Source organism: Poecilia formosa, unplaced genomic scaffold, assembly GCF_000485575.1.
Source record: "Poecilia formosa unplaced genomic scaffold, Poecilia_formosa-5.1.2 Scaffold100, whole genome shotgun sequence".
In the NCBI taxonomy this organism is placed as follows: Eukaryota; Metazoa; Chordata; class Actinopteri; order Cyprinodontiformes; family Poeciliidae; genus Poecilia; species Poecilia formosa.
In genome coordinates, this window is record NW_006800039.1 from 273,286 (window position 1) to 295,668 (window position 22,383).

At 41.0% G+C, this 22,383-nt stretch overlaps 1 protein-coding gene across 1 annotated transcript; it reads right to left on the bottom strand.

The window, feature by feature from the left end:
- Positions 1–323: 323 nt before the first annotated feature.
- On the bottom strand, positions 324–19,685 carry LOC103142714 (macrophage mannose receptor 1). The gene is made up of 50 exons (XM_016674776.1): positions 19,491–19,685; positions 16,974–17,119; positions 16,778–16,890; positions 16,465–16,598; positions 15,531–15,754; positions 15,324–15,427; positions 15,122–15,240; positions 14,877–15,012; positions 14,080–14,162; positions 13,844–13,963; positions 13,664–13,765; positions 13,413–13,571; positions 12,559–12,641; positions 12,296–12,440; positions 12,171–12,215; positions 11,908–12,075; positions 11,377–11,496; positions 11,153–11,263; positions 11,037–11,069; positions 10,812–10,946; positions 10,547–10,693; positions 9,814–9,948; positions 9,527–9,684; positions 8,983–9,127; positions 8,840–8,894; positions 8,690–8,756; positions 8,441–8,574; positions 8,313–8,356; positions 8,045–8,218; positions 7,788–7,942; positions 7,586–7,699; positions 7,378–7,493; positions 6,580–6,734; positions 6,290–6,495; positions 5,404–5,581; positions 5,101–5,325; positions 4,847–5,016; positions 4,705–4,775; positions 4,466–4,566; positions 4,251–4,370; positions 3,907–4,044; positions 3,679–3,833; positions 3,497–3,596; positions 3,149–3,384; positions 2,540–2,723; positions 2,199–2,447; positions 1,918–2,100; positions 1,761–1,820; positions 604–749; positions 324–496 (listed from the first exon to the last, which is right to left on the bottom strand). The coding sequence occupies exons 1-50, from the start codon at positions 19,543–19,545 to the stop codon at positions 452–454; spliced, it is 6,501 nt and encodes a 2,166-aa protein (XP_016530262.1). The 5' UTR covers positions 19,546–19,685; the 3' UTR covers positions 324–451.
- Positions 19,686–22,383: the final 2,698 nt, after the last annotated feature.

Consider the following 22,383-nt stretch of genomic DNA (forward strand, 5'->3'; position numbering starts at 1 on the left):
ACTAACAGGTGAGACAAACCACAACCCTCTTCAGTGTGGAAGCTGATCTTAAGAGAAGAGGACTTAATGTAAGGCATTTCCACTATCGGGGAGGTGACACAATTTTGGATACATTTTTTTTTTTCTTAATGAAATAAAGAAGCAAGAAAACAACTTTGTTTAAAATATAGCTGTATTTTTTGTTAAGTCTGGATTTAACATTTTGGCTGGATTTAACAACACTGGCATTTTTTTTTGTGGACTTGTCACAAAAAGGTTTTAAACATTACTAATATTTTTCACTCAAAAGATCTATGCTAAAAAGGGATCAAATTTTCTTTTTCCTGCCATATTAAAGTACACACAACATTCCTTAATCCTATAAAACAAACTTATTAGAAGCTTCAAACTAGACTGATTTAAAATAAAAATAGACCCTCATTAATGTACTTCACAGAAATGGGAGGAGGGTTTACGTGTCGGATTCTCCTGTAAAGTTCGGGTTGCTGAAAGCCGGCTGAAACAAAAAGGGGGGCGGGGGGGAAGACAACTCAGCATTAAAACTATACAAATTAAACTGGATTTTTTTTTTCACCCTTGTAGAAGTGCTGATTTGTTACCTACCACATCAACAGGGGAGGTGCTTCTCTTTGGTAAGCTCAAGCTGCTCAGTTTGTATCCCCTCACTCTGAAGACGTAGTACAGCAGTCCAACTATCAAGCAGAAGAAGACGATGGCTCCGATGACGGCGCCGACCACCACCCCGGTATCTGCAGACGCAGCAGGTATGTCAGTTTCTGCTGTGCAGCTTTTAAAATTAGGTACAAGTACATCTCAAAATGACAAACGCCATAAAAAACATTTACTATTAGGAGCTAATGATGGCGCACAACATCAACAAATGAACTCTAAGCACCTCCACATGTTTCTGAGGCTCTAAATTGTCTCTCAGTCTGGGTCGGCAGGCTACACAATTACAACAAAGACTGTAACTTAACAGATTTTCTGAGACACTTAATTTTGGGTTTTCACTATCTGCACACTGCACACAAAATTACAAGAAATAAAGCTTGGGATATTTTACTCTGTGTCATGAATCTGTATAATACATGAGTTTCACTTTGTGGAATAAGTGACAACATTTATTGAACTTTATCAAAATATGAAAAATGTTTATGTACCTGTAAGCATTCTCATTAGACCCTCTTCACCTGTTGCTTGATAAAAGCCTGAATTATTTGAGGCATGAATTTTACTGTTCTTAACTTTGTTCAGGTTTCGACATTGTTTTTAATTATTTAATTTTTATTAACAAATTGCCTTTTGTTTCTGACATTGTCCTGCATCACAGAATTCAAGCCGTCATAGTAGAACAAGACGTACAGACAAATTAGAAGGAACTCTGCTGCCCCTGGTGGCTTACAGGGATCAACACACCTAAAGCCACCGGTTCTTTTATTGTAACAGTGTATTGTCAATTTATTAGTCATTCTTTGATCTTCAGACTGCAATATATCCAAAATATACCAATCTGTTTCATATCTTTAGTCTTTAAAACTATATTTTAGGAAGAAAAGACAGCTGACTTATCACGTTGGGGCCTCAACAACTAATTTAAGGTGTGAAATCCTCAACTAATGGTTTCTAGATGAGATTAGAATGCCTTGATGTGCAAGATATATTATCAAATCTCAACACTTTGAAGGTCTTAATTTTAAAAAGCAGACATGCACTATGATGTTAAAAGAACCGCATACACAGCCATCCACTTCATCACTTACTTCCTCCACCTGGGTTGTCGGTGGGGAAGATGGGATTTTTGCCATCATCTGTTGTGTAATCTGAAAGAAAGGTTCACACACAAACTGTTAAATCTAAACCCAAAAAACTCTGAATCAAAATCCAAAATCCACGGAAATGTCGCGAGGAGCTCCTTACACTGGCGGTGGCGACAAGCGAAGCCTCTCTTCTGCAGGCAGTTGTTGTCATTCCAGCGCCCGTCAAGATACATCTCCACGCAGTTCTCCTCAGCGATGTCCCCGGGATGGAAGGCCGAATTGGGCTCGCCTTGAGCCCAGTTAACAAATCCCAACGACGTCTTGTCTGTCCAGCCCCAACCAACTAAGTGGCAAACACATGTCATGTGTACCGGTGAGCTGTCTGCAGATGCTGGACTCTGTAAGATCACTGTCGCCGTTTCTGCTTCGCTGCTAACTCACAGTTTCTGTCGCGGGTAAGGCCGATCCAGATGTTGTGCTTTTTAGTGAAGTTCAGGTTCCTGATGAACTCAATCTCCGCCCTGCTGTGAATGGAGGTCAGCTCAGTCCTGACCGACTGGCAGTAGTGTCGGGCGTCGTTCCAGGAGAAGCCCTCCGCCCCGTCGTACATGAAGTAACAGTACTGGCCGTAAGGAACAAAGAAAGACAAACACTTCCCGTCGCCGGGGCTGGGAGTGGGAGGCGGTTTTACTGCGGACATTAATAATAACGATTCGAGACTTATTGGTATAATTAACTATTTGCAAAAGATAAAGTACATGCGCCGCTCGGGTCTGTTATACCGGAGGAGATCTTGCAGATGTAGGGCTTAGCCAGGTCACACTTGGTGTCGTTCCAGGTCCCGTGGAACCAGATTGAAGCATGCATGCTGACACATCCCTCGTCCTGGACGTTGCTGGGCTCTCCTGGACCCCACTGAGTGAAGAAAACCGGCCAGCCGTCTGTCCACATGTAGGAGCTGTCCTCCTGCATCACAACACAGCTCTGGATTTATCTCTGACTTAAATCAGGATGGTGCTCTGCTGCAGGAAATGTGTTTTTACTCTTGTTATTTACTTGCAAAGACAATGGTATGTCTTGAACTTTTGGAGACTTTGTCACAAAAAGCCCTTTTTATTCTGACACCCCTAAATTAATTCCAATTACTCACATAATTAGTAAATAAAACCTAAATATACACATTTTTTTTGTCAAGAGAAACTCAATTACATAGATTCATTAGACGTGGAGTGACATATTTCATGCCTTTGATTCTTGTACTTTTTATCATTATATCTCACAGATAATGAAAATCATAAAATTTTGTGGTTGTAATTTGACAAAATCTTAAGTTGAAGGGGTAGAAAAAGACACCATATAAACATTACTGTAGGTAATATCTGCTGTACAACCTTGCGTCTTAATCCGATCCAGGCATCTGCCCTTCCCTGCAGGACGACGCCGGCCACAAAGGCCTGATCGTAGCTCATGTCGATGCTGGCCAAGTTGCCACCCTGCTCCTCGCAGGCCGCCTGAGCCGCATCCCAAGTCGCCGGCTCCTCAACCAGCTTGTAGCAGTTCTGGTACCAGGAGATGTAGTCAGCAGGGCAGGGGCTCTTGGTGGGAGGAGGAGGTTCGATGCTGCTTGCTGATCAGGACAAAAATATTTGGCTGCCAGCTTCAAATCGTTGGGAATGTTTTCTAAAAAAAAAAAAAGAAGAAGAAGAAAAAGAAAAAAAAAGTGCCTTTATCTGACTTACATTTCTTTCTGTAGCAGACAAAGCTGTGATCCTTGTGGCAGGCGTCATCATTCCACTTGCCGGTAGCGAGAGTGCCGTGAGTCATGGCCACACAGTGTTCCTGTTACGCACAATTAAGATCATGAACACGTTTCACAGCAACCTCTAAATATCCTCAAGAGTTTAAAGCAAAAAGAGCTCACCGTTCCTCCTGCATTGTTGGGTTCGTGTTCATTCCAGTTGGTGTAGAGCACCGGACTGGCCCCGTCGCTCCAGGCGTACTGATTCTCCACTAAGAGATCCGACAGACCGATCCAAGTGGGGAGCTCCAGGTCTTTGAGGTAGCTAGCCACAAAGTCTTGGGGAGAAAAACAAAGAATGAGCTTGACAGGCTAATTTGAAATGTTTTGCTGGTTCTCTGTGGAGCTTACCGTTTTCATACTGATTATCAATAATTGCCAGCTCCCCTCCCTGATCTCTGCACCAGCTTCGAGCGTGAGACCAGTTTGCTTTGATGTCGTCTTTCTTCCCTTTAAACATGAAGCATTTGTCCTTAAAACGCATCCATCCTGCAGGACGAAAGGACGGAAATGAGTGAAGAAAAACCGGCGTTCTAACCTCTTCACCCATTTACTTCTGCTAATCTTAGACCACAACCAACAACAGAAGTTTCTGAAGGGAACCAATGAATCCAGATCCTAAAGATTTAATGAAGGATGCTAGAAAGACAGAAAAAATCTTCCCGATGTTGCCTTTTGTCATCGACAGGCATTACCTGCAGGACAGTTGCCCTCCCAGGGTTGTGTGGGGGGCGGATGTGTGTGGACGTCTCCAGGGAACTTCTTGCAGACATAACCCGCTCCGGCTCGGCCGCAGTTGGCGTCGTTCCACCCACCTTCACAATCCAGAGATCATTGTTCGGCGAGTGAGAACGGGGGTGGGCTTGCTAAGTTTTCACAGTAAATAAAAAAAAAAGAGCTTCCCCAGTACCTTGATGTCTGTTCATCTGGACACACTGTTCCTCCCCGTTGGCGTTGTTTGGCTCCCCCGGTGCCCAGTGGGTGTACGTCAGAGGGGAGTTGTCTATCCACCTGAGAAGAGAAAACAACCAATCTCCTTAATTCTTGTACATGAATCTCGTTTCCTTCCTTCCCTGTTGGACCTGTAGTTTCCCTCTGTGGGACAACAACGCCTGTTTCTACTCTATTCCATGTTCCCCATCTACCTACATGTACTGTCCACTTGCGATGCCAAACATCCTCAATCCGATCCAGGCTGCAGCCACCTTCCCTGTCCCCACCTGGCAGAGCAAAACATCACACGTTTATTGCTATTTTTCACGTCCGAAGAAGAAAAAGAAACAAGGCGTACCATGCTGTTGACATATGCCTGCTCATTTTTGCTGAGGATGGAGACGAGCATGGCCTTCTCTGCGTAGCAACGCATGATGGCTGTGTGGAAGTCGACTATATCGGTGTCATTGTAGTAGTAGCAGATGTTGTTGTTCTTCCTCCAGCCAGGGTTGGAGCCACAGTCAGGAGCTGGAAGTGGGAAGGATGCGTGAAGACAAACATGTCTTGAGAGATTATTCATTTAGACGATTTTCCCCTGGAGGGATGGTTTACCTGGGACAGGAGACGGAGGCACTGGGGGAATGATTGGGGTTTTTCCTTTGGAAATGATGCAGATCCAGTCTTGATGCGCGTCGCAGTTCAGGTCGTTCCACCAGGAGAACGTCCCGTTATTGCTGCTCACCATCTCCACGCACTCCTCACGATCCTCGTGGTTGTTTGGCTCCCCGTGGCCCCAGTTTGTGTGCGACAGGGGCGTTCCGTCGCTCCAGGAATACCCTGTAATAAATGAAGAGTCATTAGATTCTCGTCTCCGATTCCATTTAAAACTCCTGGAAAAACACGGTCTCTTCTCACCTCCTTCTATAGGGTTGTGCCTGAGGCCGATCCACTTGGAGCTGCCTTTACTGTACACGGACAAAAACTCCTCCTCCTCATGATTGTGGATACTGACCAGATTAGCTCCTCTGGATATGCAGTCCTCCTGCGCTGCTTCCCAGCTCTTTTTCTGGGACCAGTCCACATTGTGGAAAAGCTGCATCGCACGGACACAAGAAAACCAGTTTCTCCCATGGCTTAAACCTTTTATGCTTCCTTGAACAAATTAGGATAGGCCAAAGGGCCATACCAAGCATGTTCATTACATTTTTTGCACAAAATCTTTCTTAGATAATGATATTTTAGTCTGATCAGTTCTGTCTATTTTGAACTCCGTTCAGAATCAGCTGTTTTATGGCCTTTTGTCACTTTAAATGCAAATAAGCTGCTGATGGCCATGCCGCCCAACTTTATGAAAATGGCTGCGCAATTATATAACTACATATTTGGAAAGCAGAAGTGGAGCCTCCTGTACAATCAACAAGAATGCAGAAAGTGGTTTCTAGATGGTAAGTCAACAACAAAACGCTTGTATTTTCAGCAGCCATTGTACAGCGGTAAAAACCAGCTGATTAAACATGCTGGAGCTCTGCTTGGGTTCCTAGGATTGGGTTGGGCTTGGCTGGGGTTGCTAGGTAACAGTGCGGTGCCCTCGAGTGTGACTCAACAACTGGGAGGTTTTGGAAACGGTTCATTCTTGAATCGGCTCAAGGACATTAACTAATTGCCAAAAACCACCACTTGGGCTGTTATTCGAAGCAACTCAGACCCAAATGGAAGTGCAAAAGCATGTGAAAGGTAAATTTAGGATAACAGATCCTCTTTAAGCTTTTTTTTTTTATCTCTATTTTACTGTCGTCATCACCCTGTAGCAGTTCCTGAAGTGGGGCAAAGCTGTCCAGCCGTCAGCGCAGCCCTGAGACGGAGGAGGAGTTGGAGCCTTCGTAGGTGGAGTGATGTCGGGTCTGGTCTTTTCACAGATGAAGGCGTGCTTCTCTGAGCACTGTTTGTCGTCCCAGAAACCACCAATCTGTCCCGTTGTCATAGCCACACAGGTGCCATCTCCATTGTCTAGTAAAAGACAGAAGGACAGTAAATGTTTTCTCGCCTTGGTACATGTTCCCTTTCAGGTGAGGTTACAGTTGGTTTTAGTACCTGGCTGGTCTTTGTCCCAGTGAGTGAATGTCAAAGGTAAGCCGTTGTCCCAGACGTAGTCGACCCCTCCGCTCATGTCTCCCTGGGCGCGCAGTCCGATCCACCAGAAACTGGTTCTTCCTGACAGGACTACTGTAAAATGGGACTGTTCGTAGCTGCAGTGAAACGTGAAAGACATCTTGTTTGGATTCATCTCTTCGGAGAGAGTTTTATGTGATACACCAACACAAGGCAAAGCACTATTTTGAAGAGAAATTAAAATAATATCTGATTTTGTTTTGTTTTGTTTTAATCTAGTCAGCTGTTTTGAGTTTGATGCAATTCATCCAACTGCCTAGTAAAAGTTTACCTCTGTCCTGTGGAGAACATTAGTGAAGTGCACACCAAATGTCCTGATCTTACTCTAAATGAGAATTTAGGGCATGACTTAGAAATTTGCTGTTCATAGTTGGTCTTCATCCATCTAACTACTGAGTTTTCTATTTTGCAAGCAATAATTGGCACAATTTTTTACCCTCTACAAAAACCATTGCCATAGCACAGAAGACTCACAGTCGTAGCTGCAATGAAAGGTGGTTGAACAACATACTGAAATGAGTGAAAGGTGGCTACATACAAATGCAACCAATACTCTAAATTGAAAAAAAAAATACACTGAAACATGATGCTGTGATAAAATATGAAAAGGATTCGAAGTTATGAATACGTTTGCATGGCAAATATTTCTGCCCTGATGAAGATGCCGTTACTCGTTCATTCAGATCTCTGCTGTTTGAAAAACCACAGATTCATCCTCACATGTCTCCGATGTGCAACAAGACGGCGTCCTGCTCCTTGCAGAAGGCCTTAGCATCGGACCAACTCCTGGCCGTCTCTTCCATCCAGTAGCAGGAGTAGCCATACGCGTCCCAACCCTGACGTGCGGCAAGAGCACATCTTGTGGATAAACGCACTGCCGCTTTAAAGAACAAAGTACAACTCAGACAACAGGAAAAGACGGTTCTACCTGCGGACATCCATACATGGTGGGTTTGACTGACGGGAGAGGGTAATGCGCTTTGGGCATTTTGCATACGTAGGTGTTAAGCTCTGTGCAGGACACGTCGTTCCATCTGCCGGTCTGCAAGAAAATAAATCTCAATTACCTGCAAAGAATACAAATATAAATATTACCTACTGGTTGCATGGATACAAAGAGGAGTTCTCACCTGGTGTGACATTTCAACACAGTCCTCGGTGAAGCCGTCATGGTTGTTGGGTTCTCCCGGAGCCCAATAGGTGAAAGTTACGATGTGTTCATTGGACCACATGAACATACCAGGCACGGCCAGGTCGTTCAGACCAGTCCACACGTCACTGGTGGCTGCAGAGCGAAACAATCACACATTTAGAAAGATTGGTCTCTGATCTCCAGCTCTATGTTTTTTTATTTAATTTTATTTTTTCTTTCAATCTGCATCCACACCCATGTAGAGGTAGCTCTCCACCCAGCTCTGCTCCTTCATGGAATGGATGGAAACAAGCTCAGCGCCCAGACTCCTGCACACACTCCGAGCAGAGTGCCAAGTCTTTTTGTCTCCGAAAGGTTTGTAGCAGAAGTCTCCGAACTCATACCAGTCAGGCCCGGAGCATCTCAGCTCTGATGGAAGGATGAAGGGAAAAAAAAGGATTCAGCAGAAAGAATGAAGGACGCTGGACATAATCAAACTGATTACGAATAAATCTTCACTCACCCCCGTCTGAAAAAGTATACGATACATCATAGTCTCCATCAAACCTGCAGACAAAAAATTTTTAGCTGTCGCCAAGCTACATAAAAAAATTTAAAAAAAAAACCTGCGAGTTAAAGGATAAAACTCACTGTCTGGAGGTGATGCCGTTCCTGGTGGAGCCGGGATAAAAGTTTTGACCCGGCGCTTTTAACAAAGTGCAGTCTCCTCCGTTCTCGTTGAGAACAACTCCAGCATGGATGGCTGCTGCACAGATGTTTGAGTCCTGTTGCAAAATTAGATGAAAACAAGCAAATAAGAAAAAAAATAAAATAAAATCTAGATACACCAATACGCCAAATATCTTAAAGTGACGCAGGTAATGGAACATAATTACATACCCCACGATATACCGATGTGCCGTACACCAGGTAATCTGTGTTAGCACAGTCTGCTGGACAATGCACCCTAAAAAATACAGCGAGATTATAGCATAAAGTATAGTCAGCCAAATGCTGCAGCATCAATGAAATATCTTGGAATTGACTCACGTCATTTGAGAAGTGGAAAAATTGAAGTTGGGCTTATTGGCACATGTAATTGCGTCTGTGAAACCAGAGTTAGATAAAAATGTTAGAAACCAAAACAACATTTCCAGTGTTCTTTGGAATTAAAAGTCTTATGACTTCCTCACAGTCAGGGGTGCATCCCAGTACGTCAAACCGGAGCCCTGCCTGGCCGCTGAACTCCAGTGGACGGAGGCGGACATACCGAGCGGACACAGGGGTGCCCAGCAGCTGGGTTTCAGGGATGTTTCTGTCTATTGAGCCTGGGAAAAACTGCAAATAGTAAAAGTACAACAAAGAATGATTATAATAAAGATTAAAGCAAAAGCACATTTTTAAATCTTCCAAACTAGAAAGCCTTTAATACATGATTACTTTGAGGGTTTTTTTGTTTTTTTTTCAGATGGTGATTAAGGTTTATACACATTTTCAGATTACAATTCCTTCCACTCCATTTAAAAGTCAGATTTTCTCATCTCAGTCCATAAAATTACATTTTTAAGCTCAAACATAAAAGTTAATACATTTATTACAAACAGTGATCCTGCTTCACATAGGGAGACTGAAAACCGGACAGTTGATGGATGTCATTTTCAGATGAAGAAAAAGATCAATTCTGGAAATGCAAATGTTTTCTCGCAGCAGACGGAGTACAAACCCTGTCTTACTCACATCTCCATCAGCAGTGTAGTAAGTCCAGCTTGCCCCGTCCATGCTGTGCTGCAACTTGTATTTAGTGACCCAGTGGTCATTCTGAGGACAACCCTGGATTACAATCCCAGTTACTTTCCTGGTCTCACCCAGATTCGCTTGGATCCAGCTTGAAGATCCTGAAAGTGGACACACAAGAGGTCATGTTTCACCTGGAAATCAATCCATCAGTGGCTCTTCCCCAGAAGTCTAAATTCAATCCTTATTGTCATGTTGAAGAAACGATGTAGAAAAAAATCATTTCAGACCACTTCCTGAGGGCATCCAGCAGGAGTTTCCATTCAAACGGGCTTTGTCCGCAGTAAAGGCGCCGATGGAAGAAGAAGCAGAGAGCTGGAAGTCCGTGATGTTCCCATCCTCGACACCCAGGCCGTGCAGACACACTGTGGTTATAGTTTGTGTAATGAACATGTATCAAAAGTATTGTGAAGAAAATAAGGCAATTTCTGTTCTGCAGTTTTTGCACCCCCTAATGTATTTTTTGTGCATTTTATTCTTCCAGAACCACTGTCACACAGTAACATTATTTGTTATCATTGAAGCAACTTGTGTGCATTATCATTTGATTTGGAAGGCTTATATACTTTGTGGTTTAAATCTAATGTGAATGCCTATTCACATTAGATTGATTTAAGTCAAATGCCATGTTTCTGTTTCATTTTCATTTGACATGCATCCAAATCAACTAAAATTCACTTCATGTTTATTTTTCTGTGGAGTCATTAAGCAGAGGAATATTGTGTGGACGTTTTGTGCATACATGGCTTTACTGCAGTGTTATATTGTACATTGATGCAACATTTTCATTTCATCAACAATTTCAACCTGTTCTTTGGATTTCGATTAGGATGGTGTCTGTAGAGCTAAGCTTAAGTTCAAGAGGACAACGCTTAGTCAGGATTGGACAGATATTACTATTTTGTTTTTAAATGTCAATATGGAGTGACCATTCCCATGAAAATGAGGAAAAAAATATATTACCTTTTTGCTCACAGCTATATACGATCTCCAGATATTTTGAGATAGTAGGGCAGGGGTCTTGCTCAACGTGGGCGTACGCGAAGCAAAAAGCACGGTTATCGCACGCCTTTCTGTACTGGGGAAGAACTCCTTCGACTGTACAGCTCCCTGTAAAACAGACAAAATCATATCCATATTTTCTTATTAAATGGTACTGATTACAGTGTGTCGAGCAGAAGCAGTGGTCGGCTATTTTCATCTGCTGTAAACTCATTTGTAGCAGAACCTTCTGATCCCTCAAAGTGAGGGCAGATGTCGTCGCTCTTGCGGCCGTAGAAAGCAGACTGGATGTTTATCACGCTTTCCTGAGGGCAGTGAAGGATAGCGGCGGATTCTTGGCACACGATTGCCGTCAAGAAACCTGTAACAAGAATTAATACTCGGGATATTTAATTGGGTTTGTCGACGAATCGTGTTGGAAAGCAAAAGTACACAGATGTCTTTTTTTTACCGTCATGTGGTGGAGGAGGCTTGGGTGTTTTCCCTGGAAGGAAGAAGCTCGTTTTAAGCTCTCTTTTGATCTGGTTGCAGTTCACCATCAGCAACGTTTCAAGCAGCAATCCTCACCTCTCCGCTTGCAGATATATCCTCTCTTGTTCTGGCAGTTGTCGTCGTTCCAGTAGCCACCGTTAATAAGTATCGACAAGCAGTCTTCACCGAAGTAATCATCTGGGCTACCTGCGGGGGAAACACAAATCTTGCTGTCTGACGTTGTTTTGTTTAGTTTTTTTTGTTTTGTTTTGTTTCTTTTTCAGAAGTAACTCAGAGTTTCCTCAGAGTCTTATATGGACCTGCGTTCCAGCGAATGTATCTGAATGGAGAGCCGTCCGTCCACTCCCAGCCGCCCTCCGTGATGGAGTCATGACCCCCCATCCACAGGGAGATCCCAGTGGGAGCCTGCTGGATCAGGCCTGGGATTGAACAACAAGAACATTTCAATGGGCTGCTTTTCACAGCGATCGATTCATTTTTGTATCGCTCTGGACCCAGTATGTGCTTTATTTGATCGACCAATGACAGCGATGGTGTGTGAGCATCGCATAGCACACCTCTTTGGATCTCTTTGTAAGGATGGCATAAAGTTTTAAATCATTAAAAATAAGTTTAGCAACTTGTAGGAATTCCTTCTTGTTTAGCAACAAGAAGGAATCCACACACTGAAATACTATACTGAAAGTCCTAAAAGTGTGGTTTAAAAAACCCTAATAAAACTAATCCGAACCCGACTTCAAGTGGGATTTGCCTTACTAGTTTTTTTTTTGTCAATGCAAACTGACAATAACTTTGGGGGGTGGGAGGGAAAGACTTTAAACTCTAAATACCCTGTATGAAAGCCTGCTCAAAGGGTTCAGTGATACTGAGAAGGTCCCCTCCCTGGTTCACACAGTCAGCTCGAGCCTCCGCCCAAGTCCTCATCGACAGGTAGTTGAACAGGTAGCAGAAGTCGTTGAAAGGGTCAGAGGTCCACGAGCCGCATTTCTCATTCCATCCTGCAGCAAACACAACTCAGACATTCACATGCATGGAAACACCGAAGCGTTTACTATGCGTTTCAGATCTAAGAGGAGAATAACGTCAAGCTAACCTGGTCCAGACGTCGGAGGCTGAGGAAGAGCCCCTTGACCCTTCGCTACAATGACAGAAAGCAACAATTTACTGCAAAGGGAGAAGAAAGACTAGAGGAGGTACAAATGTATATGAGCATCTCACCTTTTTTGCAAACAAATTCTCTGGTGGCAGTGCATTTGTCGTCGTTAATCTTCCCAGGGTCAGGGTGAGTCATTCCCGTCAGGTGAATGCAGTCCTCGTTGTTCTCCCAGTTGTCTGGCTGGTTTTCTGCCCACGGCAGGAGATCCTGAGATCATCGGCAGAGAGCGGCACAAACTGAGATGCTGCTCTGACTGTGGCAGTCAGCATCTTCAGCAGGAAACGGGAGTGTGGTGGGTGACATTCCTTGTGGTTGTGCTACTTACTACGTCTGATCCATCAGTGTACACAAACTGGTTTTCAATATTGATGTCATTCAAACCCACCCAGGCTTCACCTGGCATGTGAGCTGCAAAGAGAGAAAAGAAAAAAAAAAAGAAAAGCACATCCAAGTACGTCAACAGACAGTATTCAACCCTGCTGAGACCACAAACTGCAAAGTGTTATTTATTCAAATGTACAATAGCACAAACATAGAAGAGGATTAGGGTAAATTAAAAAAGAAAAAAAATAATTTGCCACAATCAGAATTGTTTGAATTGTTAATGCACCATCAGGCAAATTTAGTCTTAAAACTCAAATCTATCAAGTAAATTTGGGACAGGTTCAATTGCAGGTTGAAAGTTTCTTTGGATTCTGATGTAGATTGACACAGAATTACAATTCAGAGTTTAAAGTCAGATTTCTTCTTTTTTTTCTATTATTTTTTAGAGGCTCTGACTCTTCAAAATTGTAAAGTGAAATCAAAATCATTTAAAATGTTCACACATAAAAATATAAACAGTGTGGTGTTCAGCTCTATTTACTCCAGCATCCCTAAATAAAAAACAGTGAAAAACAGTTTTAGTCGTAGTGTAATTTATATGCTCTTCTGTGAATCTGTCAGAACAGCTGCACGCCACACTTTTTAGATTTTTCTTGGTAACAAATTTCGAAATTTCCCTCCCACGTCACAATTATGCGCCGCCCTTTGTTGGTCGATCAAATCACATACAATCCCAACAGGATGAGCTGAGATTTGCAGTTGTATCTCGAACAAATTCAAAGGTGTAAGTAAGAATATTTGTGCAAGCCGCTATGTTTTCTTAAACCGCAGTGATTTTACGTCACAGCTGCTCACCGGTGAGGAAACTGAGCTCTTCCTCTGAGTGAAAGCTGACCAGATGACCCTGCTGTTCGGCGCAGTAAGCCTCGGCATCTTGCCAGTTTTTCACCTGCTCAGTCTCAAAGTGGTAGCAGAAGTCCTTATAAAGCAAGTATCCACGGTCACAGTGGCCATCTGAAGCAAACAACACCGCGGTCACTGGTGGAGCTATTAAAACATTAAACCAGTAAATAGGAACGGGGAACGGAGCGTGAAAACTAACTGACCAGGAGACGCAGTTGGTTGAGGGTTCAGTCCACCGGTCATCTCACAGATGTAACCCAGGCTCTTGAAGCAGTTAGTTGTTTCCCATTTGCCCTCATAGTTCCCTGAAATAAAGGGCTTATTCTAGAAGCTAACAAGAGGAACCGTTTATTATAAACGGAGTGACAGAGTGAAGACCCCACCTGTGTAGATCTGGCCACAGTCCCAAGTGTCTTCAGTGTTTCTGGGCCAGCCAGTACCGTAGTTTGAAAACGTGATTTTGCTTTTGTCCGTCCATTTAAAGTCTCCGTCCTGGTACATGTCTGGATGCAGAAAAAGCAGGGAAATAACCAGAAGGTTATATCAGAACTGTATGTCATGGCCTAAAAATTGGCTTTTTAATCCGTTTAGGAAAAGAGGATTTACTCAAAGTCCTAACCTGAGAAGCCGATCCAGATATCAGGAATGTCCACTTGGTGAAAGTCCGGAAGTTTCCCATTGATGAAAAACTGCTCCTCTTGACTTTATGATGCAAAAGACAAACAAGAAGATGCATCCCACTCCCATATAAAAATGCAAACAGCAGCAAAAACAGAAAAATGTAAACTGCATGAGCTACAAATGCTACTTTGGAAAATAGTGGCATAAAAGTTGCAAACTGCCACTTACACCATGGAGACAAGACACCATGTCATGCTGCAGGAGCAGAACAATTTTATGCAAAGTCCATAAATACTGAGTGATAAGACTTTTCATTTTGCTCATGCGTGTATAAAGTAAGTTTCTGCACACACCTGAAACATTAACAAGCAGATAGAAGGTTACATGCTCAGCAAACGCACGAGTGAAACTAGAATTGCTTAGCTTAGCCATGCATCCAGATCTTCAAAGAATGCGGCTTCAACAGTTCCGACAATTTAAAGTCCTTTAAGTGAGGTGGCTGAGAACGGGTCGGAGTGATCAGAGCTTTTATGGTTGCTGCTTAATTTACAAAAAAGACAAATGTCTTGTTTGTATCATGCTGCATGAAATTTACGAAAAACTTAAAAATACATATAGTTTAATAAATGAGTTGTATCCGAAGCTGCTTTACTTAATTTGTGTCTCCAAGCTAACAGTGACCATTTTCAACTCATCATGCATGCAATGATGATAACGTCCACGTCAAGCAATTCTAACCCGCGTAGACGACAGGCACATTTGTTCATCCATTTGTTCAAGCTCTTCATCCTCTACCTGTTTATGAACAGCAGGTGAGCCCCCATCGCAGAGCACTTGGTGACCGCTTCGTACCAGGTGGTCAGCTGATTGACGTTGCTGACAATCCAGTAGCAGCTGCCATTGAAGCTCTGCCACCCTGGAAGACAGATGGCTGGGCGGGGAGGAGAGCGGGTTGAACGAGAGACATCAGGAAAATCCAGACAGCTCGAGTGAACTTCCAAAAACATCATCGCCAGGGGATGACAAAGTGCTGGGCTTACTGCTGATTAGACGCTTGCACATGTATGGGCGCTCGTATCGGCACAAATGGGACCTCCACTTTCCAAACGCTTCTGATGAGTCTTTGACCAATGCAGCACACCCGCCCACCTGCGGATCTCTGTTAAACAACTACAGCTTTATCCTAAATTCATAAAATACTAATAGAAGATGTCATTTGTGAAAATGGGTTATTCTTCTTACACTGTAGAGGTCACCGCCCAGTTGGTGAAGCTCACCGGCATTGCATCGGACCAGGCAAACTGGCTGTTCCCGGGGTCAACCTGACACGAAATCTTGTTGCATTTCTGGAGAGACAAAGTTCATCTTCACATTCACGTAGCGCTGCGTTGGTCATCTATTCCCAGACAGGCAGGCGAGCCTCTCCTTGCCTCGACAAGTTCCTCTCACCAGTGTGGACAGACCGATCCAGAAATCCAGATGTGTCGACGACAGCGTTCCCATCACGTAGGTGTTTTCTGCCTGTGAGGTTATGGAAACCAGATCTCCTCCCTCCTCCACACAGTCATGCCTGGCTGCCGACCAGCTCTTCATCGTTTCGGACTTAAACTTGTAGCAGTTGGAGCCGTGCTGCCTCCAGCCGCTGGCTAAGTCACACTGGGGGGCTGGGTTTGCTGCAAGGCAGGAATAAAGGTGGGGGGAAAGGCTTCAGGTGTGGGAAATGTCATTACATTTTACATCTTTCAAAGAAAAGCTCTTTGAGGCAGGGAGCATCCTTTTTTTTCCCCCTGTAAATATCCTCTGCACATAAATGCACTGAAATGCCACAAGTTAAAATATCAACAGGTCATATCAAAACAGAGGAAACGTGCTAGCATTTGTAGCATTTTTACAAACTTCATCTGAAAACACCATCAGTATAGGATAAGAGAATGAATTTTCTACAGAACCCAGAAACAAATGATATTTAGATGATACATTAAAGTTAAAAGCGTATATAGAAAGCGACGCTTTCGCTCCCTTTAATGTAGCAATGTTTTATCTTTGATTACTTGGTTCTGTGTTGGATTAAAAAATGGGATCTTTGAAATATTTATGTTTGTTATTAGCTGAGGAATTTATATCTAGTACAGAAATATTTAATAATGTTAATTAATGAAGAAACTGATTCTCGACTATATTCGTAGGTGATTTTAGGTTTTGCGCGCAATTGCATCATAGATCTTCATCAAACACTGGATCTAGCTCAAACATCACACCACAAGAAGTGTAATCAGGTAAAAACTGTTGCAGAACAGAGCACCTAAAATAACATTAAAAGAATGGTAAAAATAAAATAAAATAAAAATAAGCCATGTAGAAGTGGCATTATAAGTTTTCTTACCATTGATGTATTTGCAGATATATTTCCTGTTGTTGCTGCAGTTGTCATCGTTCCAGTGTCCAAAGTCGTATCCCACCACCTCACCGCAGTGCTCCACCTCGTTATAGTTATCAGGCTGGCCCGACATCCAGTACCTGAGGAAGCAGGGATGGTGTTGTTTTCTTGAAAGCTTCACAAATAAAATCTAGACCCTCGATGTTGCGAATTTCCCTCTGGGATTATTAAAGTATATTCATCCATTCATTCATTCATTCATTTAAGGAGTACCATTAAACAGATTGGGCTTCAAAATTTGAAGCAGTGGCACACGTACGATAAATATTCTATAAAAGGCTTCCCGTCACTCCACTCCCAGACGTTTTCTACGACCAAGTCGTTCAAACCGATCCAGAAGATCTCTGTGCCGATTTGTGTTCTCACCCATAACTACAAAAAGAGACAGAAAAAAAAAAAGGCTTAAAAACGAACTTGAAACTAACTTTACAATCATGTGTGTCAGAGCCCCTCACCCTTTCACGGATGTCTTGAATACTCATCAGGTTGCTGCCCTGCTCTATGCAGTAGGCATTCGCCTCAGTCCACGTCTTGTTGTCAGTGGAGAAGAAGTAACATTTACTCTCGTACTCTCTCCAACCTTCCCGACACTGGCTGTGAGCTAAAGAGAGAGAAAGAAATGTTGAATGTTGGTCGACTCTGATCACTGTCTAGTCTTGTAGTGACTATTAATCTGGAAAAAGACAGCGCGGCCACTGGTTTTTAAAAACAACACAATTTCACGAGCCGATATCACAATCGATATTTTACTTTGAGGTATTTTTTATTGATTGGACTATCTGAAAGTGTTTTTTCCTCTTTTCATTTCCATGTTTTAATGAAAGTTAAAAGCTTCATATAAGGTGGAGAATTAAATTTTTGGTTGGCAAAAGATTTAAAGCATAGATTGGAAAAGCGAGATCTTTGTTGTGGAGCTGCGGCAGCATCTGTCACTCTTTTGATTAATAAAATCCTTGTAAGTATCAGTAAACCAGTAAAGACATGCTGTTGAATGCATATAAAGTTAAAATGTTAAAAAATAACTTGTTGAAATTAGAAGCAAGGAAAACCATTGCAGTGATGGAACTTATTTCCTTATAGTCCTTTTAATAAGACATTGGAATTTATTTTTTTTTACTCAATCAGCAACTTAGCTCCTGTATTCAAGTGTCATCCTGTCATGTTTAGACTTACATCTTTTTCTGGTATCAAAGTTTCTTCTTTTTTGTTCAAGAATTTTTTTCTGCACTCGATTGCAACACTTTACACCGGCCCAGAGCAATGTTACACTTGAAAGTGCACGAGCTACAGATTTAAAATATAGATAAAACAATTGTCAACTTATGTTTGACTGGGTGATTTCAGGTGGAACGGTGAATAATAAGAAGGTGCTCTGCCAGGGTGGCATCAAAGAGCCGCCCGTCGATAACACATGGCCTAAAAGTCAAAGAGGAGGTCACAATGTCTTCATTAATCCATGAAACATATCCTAGACTGCTATTCCCTAACTTAAGGGTATAAGTAAGGCAAGAAACATTTGACATTATTGTAACCCTTGTCCCAGGTGGAAGTAAATACCTAGGTTATCTGTTTACAGAAACTTACTTTGGGATTTTCAGATTTAATGAGAAGAAAATGTAAACATTTCCATTCTCCCTTTTTTTTTCTGTAATTACATAGAGTAATTTTTGTTATATTGTCAAAAGTTAAAAGATATTGCTTAAAACCAGATTTAAAAAAAAATATATAAATAAAACTAGTCTTTCCTATTCTCTTTATTTTCAAACACTGGTCTCTTCCAATAATTTTCAGCAATGTTTTTAAGAGCCTAAAAGAGTGGCTCTGCAGCCGCAGGTTGCTGACCTTTGAACTTTAGGTCTGTCGTTCCAACAGGTCGGCTTAAGCAATGTTCACTAAATATTCTGATTATTCTACATGCTGCACATCGTAGTTTTTAGAAAGCCAGTAAATCATTGTAATGCTCATCAGTCGTAAAAGTCTCATGACCGGTTGGCATTTGCAGACTCTGTCAGCCAACTTTGGATTCCCACACAGATCTTTAGGTGAATGTTTGACAAATTTACAGACAATATAGTAGAATCACATGTTTTGCACAGAACTTTAACTGGTTGAAAGGCCACCTAGGAAAATAGAAATAGTCACCTCATAGAAGTTATTTATTTTTATTTTTTCTTTAGTCTACTGTTGACCATTTACTTTGGCTATCATCGTGAGACAATGACTTGTTTTTGTTTTTTTTCGTGTTTTGCGTACAAATTATAGAACAATAAAAGCCGTTAATTTTCTTTAATTACTCCTCATGACGGTCAATGTCTCAAGTGATTCCACATACTAGACAAGTTGTAACACAAACACATCTAAGAGCACTTCAGAGTGGCTTATTAAGCTAACATGCATGTTTTTGGGGTGTGGATACTCTCTGGAGCCGGAGTATCCAGAGAGATTACACACATGTACAGGGAGAACATAGAAACTCCGAACAGAAACGCTGGATTTGGAATCCACTCAGATGCTGCAAGGCAACAGAGCTAAGCGCTACGCCACTGCAGGCACATAAAAGCTAAAATATTTAACAACTGTGTTCCTTAGAATGAAACCATTTCCCTCTGAATAATAATCAAAGAGAAGGCATTCATGTAAGACATTTTATCAGAGAAAATTTACAATGCGCCACAAAAAAAAAGAAAATTTTCTGTGAAAAAAATTGAAATAAACTAAGTTGCTCTTGTAATATAAAAAAAAATTAAAAATATATATCCTTTATTCAAATTACAGTTACTTATGTGTTTCATTTTCTTTTTTGTCATTTTTGTAACCTGCAGAAACAGACATAAATGATCCAACTGAATCTGTTTCCATTTGTATGGTTTTGAGAAAGTTACTGAATCAGATTCAAAACTTCAAACAACTAAATATATTCACACATTTTATAAAAGAAATGAATATATATATTTATATATATATACACTCACCACAAGCAAGAAACGAAGCAAATACGAGCAGCTTCAGAAGAATACTTCCGTCCATTGTTTAATTTCTTGTGTTTGGCTTTCAAGGTGATTCCCTGTACATCCTAGTATTGAGTTGTTGTTTTTTTTAGCCTTCCTGAGCTCATCAGTGTGTGTTGTGCTGGATCTCTAAGTGTTCAGACTTCTGAGCATCTTCTCTTTAGTTCTCCTCTTTTCAGCGTTTGTCCAGAGTCCAAAGACTGAAAGCAATAAAGCAGAGACGAAAAAACAAGGCAGTGTGCAAAGGCATACTGTCATGACTTCACAAATTAAGGATGGCCTGATTTGAAATTCCAAGAATGGATTTTGTTCTACAAACAAATTCCTTAGAATTCATGAATCAGCAAGAAAGAATAAGAAAAATAACTTAATACGTGAAATAAAACAATTTGTGTTTATTTCTTAATATTCTTCTTTCCTCTGTTTTACTTGATGTTTCATTTACAAATAAACTTACTTTTGAAGAATAATGTACACTTACCTCACCAAAACAGTTCTGCCCACCCTTGTTGCAAATTGATAAAAGCTGACAGAAAGTAACTCTATTAGAGCAACAGATGGTGCTTTCAGAAAATTGCAAATGGAACTTTAAACCTACAGGAAGTAAAATACCGTTAAGTCTTTTTCCTCAAAACTCCCAAGCCTTTGTTGTATGCAAACAAATAATAAAAAAAAAAAAATTAAAAAAACACATTACATAATGTAATTACAGGATGATTGCAGGAATAAACATAATACTTTTGACAGGATGACCCAAAAGTCCAGAAGCCACCGCATGTCAGACACCAATTAACTTAAACTGCTCTGATCGGCTTCCACCTGTTACTTTTTAACAAGGCTTCATAAAATGCTGCAAAACATTTACAATAAAAATTTAATTTGTTCTTCATACAACTTCACATGGATGAAGTGCCTAGTAATTTATTAGCGAGGAACTTTTCCGGAAAACACAGGTCTCCAATTTATTTTTCTCATTTCAGCTTTTGTACAAAGAGACAGCACTCACTGAATGATGTTAGTCTTTTGTAATGCAAAAGCCTGACAACTATATACAAGCAACGTCCCGTGGTATAACTTTTGCTGGATACTTAATCGGAGAGCTAATTTAAATTTGCTAACTTCCTGGAACAAACCGTGTATATATTTTATTAAAGTTTAAAAAAAAATTCTCAGTGGGGTTAAGATCACAAAACAGCGAGAAGAGCATCACGGCTCCTCTATAACTTCTAAGAGTCGTTTAACTGAGGGCCAGCCTGTGTATCATTTAAGCCTGTTTCATTTTCAAACCTGTGTGGATTAGAGAAAACTTGCATCAAATGTGTGCACCTAATTCTTAATTTTAAAGTTCATTCAAATTCTTTCATCCACATTGAAAATTTTTAAGTCATGTTTAAGTCCCTGATGAATGTCTGAGAAAATAACCAGAACTATGTTTTTATTATTATTATTATTATTATTATTATTATTATTCGTAAAAAAATATCTTATTGGGAAATTTTAGTACATTTTATAGTTTAAAAACAAACAAAAAAAAAAACACTATGAAATATCCCTGGCATATGGCCAACAACTACTGCAAGTTAGACTGAGAAAAGAAAACTCGGACCCCATTAAATAATATTCAAACAACTTTATTTAATAATTTCATACCAACACTATGTTCATAAAGCACAATATTGTCAAACACCTCACATTTCACACATTAACATTTAAAAACACAAAACTGGCTTCAAGTTTGCTAGAAAAATGATTGTTAAATTTAACACAAGATTTGTGCAACACTTTGTATTTTTATCTTGTACAAACAGCATATCTGAAAGAGTCATTTGTAGTCCTATTATGAAAATTCTGCCAAAGCTTATAAATATTTGAAATCTTCCATATGGCAGAACTAACAGTTCCATGTGCTAACTAACAGAAGTTAGCATATGGCTAAACTGACATACTTGTATGAACATATAACATGAAATTTCCTAATTTGGACAAAAATATATTCAGACCTCACGTCTATTCTAGGAAAATAGAGAACAGCAATGGATTACACAGTTAGGAAATGTTCGATTAAATGTTTATATGTATATTGAAATATAATGGAACCGTTTGCAGATACAAAACTTGTCTGAACAGCGTACACGTCTAAAACAACAAAAACGATTAGGATTTCTGACAGTCCAGCTATCATCATTCACAAATCTCAAATTTTAAGGGAAATATTGTCGAACTGAAGCGGTGAAACGTATTGCTCTGATCTCTTTACGACGCCTCTGTCAGCAATGGAGAAGCAATATTAATTCAGCAGATTTCAACTGGATTTGTCAGTGCTTGTTCTGTTTGGCACTTGCAGGAGTGTGAGTCCCCGAGCGTTAAAAGGTCCTGAAAGCGAGGACTGATTTGTTTCAAGGCTTCACAGACCGACACTGCTCCTTATTGGATAAATCAAAGGATAAATGTCGGCTGGTTCAGCTTAAAACTAGAGAGAACGTGAAAAAAATTGAAAATGCTGGGACAAAAACTTGGGAGTGAGAGTAAAGGAAAGCAACTTCACATACTAATTGATAAAAACGAGCCAGTAAGATACTGATCAGTCACATCGAATCCGGACAAACGGAGCAAATGCAGCAAAGTAGCGGCCGTCTTCTCAGAGAACTTTAAATCCTTTCATACTGGCCCTTGTTGCAGTCTTTATTCTGAATACATTAATCCTCTGGTCAGCAACCAACTCCATTAATCCTTCCTTTAAATAAGCTCAGTAAATAATATCTACTCAAACAAACAAAAAAATAAGTACAAAATACTTCATTAAAGATTGCAAATACCACCAGAAGTTTAGAGACATAAAATTTTGTCTGTGTGAGTG